The sequence below is a fragment of the Augochlora pura genome, chromosome 10 (assembly GCF_028453695.1).
Source record: "Augochlora pura isolate Apur16 chromosome 10, APUR_v2.2.1, whole genome shotgun sequence".
In the NCBI taxonomy this organism is placed as follows: Eukaryota; Metazoa; Arthropoda; class Insecta; order Hymenoptera; family Halictidae; genus Augochlora; species Augochlora pura.
Genome location: NC_135781.1, coordinates 23,809,493 through 23,815,492, shown reverse-complemented (window position 1 = coordinate 23,815,492; position 6,000 = coordinate 23,809,493). Strand labels below are relative to the sequence as shown.

The 6,000-nt window shown below is 46.6% G+C and overlaps 1 protein-coding gene across 1 annotated transcript in view; it reads right to left on the bottom strand.

The window, feature by feature from the left end:
• Nucleotides 1-3,685: 3,685 nt before the first annotated feature.
• Nucleotides 3,686-6,000, bottom strand: part of LOC144476119 (fibroblast growth factor 8) — a 62,977-nt gene continuing 60,662 nt past the window's right edge. The window contains exons 4-5 of the mRNA XM_078192724.1: nucleotides 5,061-5,167; nucleotides 3,686-4,357 (exon numbers count right to left, since the gene is read on the bottom strand). Of these exons, the coding sequence (XP_078048850.1) occupies nucleotides 3,914-4,357; nucleotides 5,061-5,167 (551 nt within the window). The 3' untranslated portion in view covers nucleotides 3,686-3,913. The remainder of the gene's footprint in view (nucleotides 4,358-5,060; nucleotides 5,168-6,000) is intronic.

Genomic DNA, 6,000 nt, shown 5'->3' with positions numbered 1-6,000 from the left:
TAAAAAAAATATAAGTGGACGAAGTTGGAAAAATATTATAAATAAATCGATGACAAAGAATAAAAAATCTACGTGTGACAAAGAAAATAAAAGCGCGTCTAGATAAATGAAATCGATTTATTGTCCACTTCTTTTTTTATTGTTTATTTATATTTCTATTCGAGCAAAAATTCGGTGGAGGGCAATTCTGTCTCTTAGCCCAATTTCAGCTTCAATTTCCAATGAGTGATCAAATTCTTATGAACAGCTGAAAAAAATGAAACATTTCCGTTGTTCTTTAATATACCCCTAGAAAATTGAACAAACTAGTAAATAAACGTTTTAAAAACCAAATGTCCAGAGTTCTCCACCTTCTTCTGTCAAATATTTGAAACACTGCGTATCTTACAATTAGTATTATTAAATTCCTCTGACCGTATTCCCTGGCTAGATTTTTCAACATTTAATAAACACATAACAATACGTTTCATTTACTTCAAACAATAAATTTCCGTGTGAATTCGGAGTTTGCAACTAAATAAAAGTCGTCTCCTTTCTTTAATACTGCTCGTAAGTCAATTTCTCCATTCATGTCGATCACAAATGAATAAAATTCTCCTAATCTAATTACAAAGGCTCCAACCTTGAATAAAAAGCTATCAAACTCGAAGCGAACGTCGATCTGACTGTGTTCATAGCAATTTGACCGGTCATTCTTCTATCATCTATAATAAATAAATCATATTCGTGTATCCCGTATGTGTACATGTATGTGTTTCAGGTTGCAAAGTATGCGCATCATGCGTGTGTGTACGTACCATACGCTGTTGAAAATTTCATTCGGCAAGAAAACGTAACATAAGGATAAAGAGAGCGTAAGGAAACGAACATTAGTCTGCCGTTCGACTCGAAACCGACATCTAAAAAAATACTCTCGACTGACGATACACGATAGAACCTCGGCCATCCGAACGGGCGCGTTCTACGGTCGGGTGTACAGTGTGAAATGTACGAGCCTCTATTATCCGAACTACGATTTAGAGTGTATTTTCAGTTCTACGAACACGGGAACAGAGAAAGAGAAAAAGATAGTGAGAGAGAGAGAGAGAAGGAGAGCGAGAGAAATTCGATCGACTAAATTTTTCCACAGTCGGCCCCTGTTATCGGAAACAATAGGAGCTAATTGGTACACCCTCACCGTTGGCCCTTCCGGTCAGTTATCCTGTCCCGTCCCAATTTCGAATGAACAAGATTCTATCGCGAAGAGATCGTCGCGCGACGATTACGATTACGATCTCGTTCTCGCGATCGTTCGATCGAGATGGTCTCGAAGCCTATTTCCCGTTCCGGATGGGAGTCGAAGTCCTCCCAGCGGAAGTGTCAATCCCCAATTCCCGGTGAAGAAGTTTTCAGTGATTGGAGCAGTCGTGAATAAAATAGCGATTCTGAAGCGACCGCACCGCGAGCTTCAACATCGACGCGACGGTGAGAACTGCGTGTACGTCGCGAGCACGTACGCAAGCACGCACACATTATTCATACACGCAGGCAGGCAGGCAGACAGGCAGGCAGACAGGCAGGCAAGCAAGCAGGCAAGCAGGCAGGCATGTAAGCAGGCACGCATGCACGCACGCACGCTACATTAGGCGGCGTAATTAGCACAGCGAGCGAGAGAGTCGTACGCGGGCGGGCACTCTACTGCGCGAACGCGCGGGAGAGTCGCGTTCTTCTCCGGAAATGCTTTCTTCCTTCTCGAGATCCGAACGGGTGGCTCGTCGGCGTTCGACGGGTTCGCCAAAAGGTTCGAGAAAGAGAGGCCCCAAAACGGCTCGAAATGGCTCCAAAAGATTCGAAAAGGATTCGGATTTGTATCGCGACGATCGCGCAACGACGGCGACGATCGCTCCACGATCGAAGCTGAGGGAAAGCATTTCCAGCCACGCGCGTTTCTCCGTGCTTTATTGCGGTCTGACATAGTTAGTTGAAGCACAAGCTGTCCGATTGTGCAACGATTTAGGCCGATCGCTAAGGTGTAGGTCCTCCGCCTAAAACGCTAAACGACCGTGCGTCGGTCGGGCGTCGGGCTTCTGTCTACAGTCCACAGTTGCTAACAGGGCTTGAAACGGTTAGGAAAATAACTGTTTCAAATTCTTTTGTACAGAGTCGGATTAAACCAGTTACGATGAACCCTTATACGGAATCGCTGTTACGAACGATCGAAATTTCCTACACTCATCCGTTTCAGTTGCCGCTCTTACGGTCGGTCCCCCGTATCGATTTCATAACCGCCGTTTCTCTCGATTCCACTCTTGTTGTATGTCAAAGCGTCTTCGACACTTTTTTATCCTCATGGGAAATTCCAAATTGCCGCCGCTTGCCGAAAAAGGCAGACAGTATAAACGATCACCGATTCGTTCAAGTTGACATGATTTAAGTTCAATTTCAACGTCTCTGTAGATTGCGTTATTGTATTTCATATTATATGTTTGTAATATAGAATGAAATAAAAATCAAGGAGTTACGCTAATGGAAAAATTCATGGTTCTTCGTACAATTTTCGAAAGACTCGAGAATATAGAACTCCGTGTCGAAGCGATTTGTCAAAATTCTGGCGAAGTACAGCTGTAATACCATGGTAGATACTAGCAAGTATGCTTTTTGGAATGGCTGTCCAGGAATTATCGTTAAGATCAAACGATAAAGAAAAGTTCGAATTTTCCATTTAGTATTGATTTTCGGAAGAAACAAAATGAGTATACATTTTTCAGTTTCTGAGAAATATGTACTCGTCTTAACAATTTAAATGCTCCGTTAGAAATCAATGATATGTGTAACCTTTTCTCTCGAATAATTTTGTGAAAACTATATACAGATGTGCGTACGCACATCGACGGCGGAGAGAAATCGATAAAGGGATCAATCCTGCGAGCATTCCGTTATAGAACAGGACAGTCGAAATAAGAGCCGCAACCGAGCCGGACACGAAAAATTCGATTTTCCCTGTGAGATTCGATCGGAAGAAATGTTGTCAGCTCCGGTAGCTCGTGACCGTTTCAAGAAGCGAAATCGACGGTTTATTATCGCGACACAACAACTTTCAAGCCCTGCTTTTCCGACGAACTCGCGCTCCCTCGAGACTGTTGTTCGCTTCCCGTTCTTGGTCCGGAGCGTGTGGAGCAAACTCGAGAGTGCGCGCGAGAAACGATACTTCGATTCGTGGAAATGAAGAGAGGAGAAATGATCGGTGTGATGGGACACGGATCGGTGTCAACTAATGAGAAAGTATTCAGCTACGGTACGAAACTGAATGGAACGGAATGGAACGGAACGGAACGGAATGGAACGGGGAAATTAATGGTAGCGCGCGTAACTTGCCTGAAAGGATTCAGTCGGGGCAAGTGTGAAATAGAATCTAACGACGCGTAACGAAAGCTCTATCAGGTAAGATCGTGTTCCTGCTGGTCCGCCGCAGTGGCTCCCGCTTTTCGTGCCCATTTCCGATCGCGAAGATCGTCGGGTGTCGGGAATCGGCAGCCGGGAATCGGTAATCGAGGCTCCGATAATCGGTCCCCTCGAGTCCGTTCCCGACACCGAGCCGAGGGATTTGAATGGGATGTTTCGGGGAAGGCTCGCGAGCCGGCAGGATCTGCGGGATGGGAGTGGTTAGGAGAGGGCAGGAGAGGGCGGTGAGGGCGGTGAGGGCAGGGCAGGCAGGAGAGGCGGAACTCGCGGAAGGGCGATAGCCAGCTTTAATCGTTGCGATCAATCGAAGCGCGTGCTTCGCGCCGCGCGCGCGTTTCAAGTGATGCCGCTGTTCTCAGTGGGTTCCTGACATCGCGACCGTACGTTCTACCAGCGTATTCGGCAGTCTGATCTCAGGGTCTCACGGGTGTGGAGGAGGCAGTCTTGATCGGCGAGCCCTGACTCGAGCGGCTCAATACTTGCTGGCCTCGACGAAGAGACGGCTTTCGTGCCGTCTTCGGGGCGCCGAGAGCTTCTCGTCCGGCCGCATCTTCCAGCGATTCGAGTGCCGGTAACGATGCGTCGTGTGGATGATCTCCCTCGTGCTGTCGATCTGCAGCAGGGAGTTCTTGGTGGCCCTCATCACCGGCGACGGGTTCTTCGAGCCGAGATAGAGCTCCCGGGGCTCCATGCCGCCCATGTCCGCGTTCATCAGACTGTTGTGGTGGTTGATGTCCACGTGAGGGTTGTACTTCATGAAGTTGAAACACTCTTGCCGGCCCCACGGGTTCTTCATCGGCATGCCGAACTTGTTGAACCCCAGGTACCGCGTACTGTCCGCCACGCTTCGGTACCTAAAGTACGAGCCGTTGTACAGCTCGTTGAACTGGCACATCGGCCCTTTCTGTTTCTTCCGCTGCAACCAGACAACACAGTCGTCTTTAATATTTTCCCCTATACCCACAACTACGATCTATTTCCACGGATAAATGTACAGCTGTCCCCTATATATCACTAAATATCTAATTTTCTTCATCGCGGGAATCTACGTGCTCTTGGAAACTCTTTTCAGAAAGAGTACCAATTGGAAAACCAGCATCTCAGCGAGCGATAAATCACATATTATAGCTTTGGATGTCTACGTGATGTCGAATATTCCAGAGAAAAATAGTAAAAAATGTACGAAAGAAACCTTTTTACAATTGGAAAAATTTTCAAATTTCTATAGTTTTAGTAACTTTAATCGATTCAATATTTTTTAGAAAAATGACGAACTTTCTCGCTTAAAAGTGCCAGTAAAAATGTTTCAATGAAAAGTAATGTGTGATTAATTTAAAATCGAAATTATAGATATTCGCGTTCGCGATGGTATCGTGTTAAATATTTTCAAATTTATTGCTCGGATACTATGTCGAAACAATTGTTACGTTCGAAGCTGTCACAGTGTTCCGCCATGTAAGATTTCCAAGTCACCCGTCGCTGACTGCTGACGGCGATAACGCGCGCGATTAATCTAAACGTCCTATCTGCGCAATCCGGTGCATTTTCTGTCGCATATAAATCTACTCGGTCGGTCGCGCCGATGAAATATGTCTACTAATTGGTAGCCGTGTAATTACCAGGCCGACAAGTCGCCCCCGTTTGTTGAAGCAAATGTATCGCTGGCTCTTTTCCGCGAAGATGTACAGTTTCCTACTGAAGTCTTCGGATTGTGTCGTAAGTTTTTCTGCAACATAAAAATACAACGAATTCGATTAAGGGTACGCAACCAGACCTATCGTTGCAAGTGCTCGCATTATTGTCGATACAAAAAATTACTGCGGAAGTTCGCGCGAAACGAGATTCGCATCTCTGTACCTGTGTTCATGTATTCTCGTTGACTCACATTTTTGCTATCAACTTATTAGTCAGATTTATAAGCAAGAAAATCCTGAAGAATTATTCTATTTGAACGTATCATTCCCAAGTTGATGAATATCTTCTAAATTCCCGTTTCCGCACAGATTTTCGCGCGCCCGATTCTCACGGGACTCTCGTCGGTCTCTCATGGGGCTCTCGCGGAATTCCCACGGGATTCCATGGAACGCTTGTGTAAGGACAAAAGACGCAATCGTCGGCGAGGTTCACGGAAGAATGTCGCCGTCACGTCGCGCCGTCGGCTCGGACTCGGACACGGAAAGCCGTGCACTAACCAGAGACATCAGTTATCGGGACAAATGACAGAATGCAGTAGGCAAACCGTTTTGTGGTTCAGTATGCGAGCAGGCATATTTCCGAGAAGAGATCTCGTCGAGGTTTATGGCGCGAGTTGTACCTACATCGATGCTTGGGGGCCCTCTTCCAGGCAATCCCGGCACCGTTCGGCACCGAGAAAGGCAGAAAAGGTTAGCTAAGCCTACCGCCGCGGCTAGTTGGTGCTAATGAAGGTGGCACAGACTGACCGGTGTGTACTTTGCCACTTAGCGGGTCCTGTCGTGCCGTCGTGCCTCGACCCCGAAGTGCACGTTGCGCTGTCTCTTCGCCGCGTTGCAATGCCGCGCCGTGTCATGGCGTGGCGTA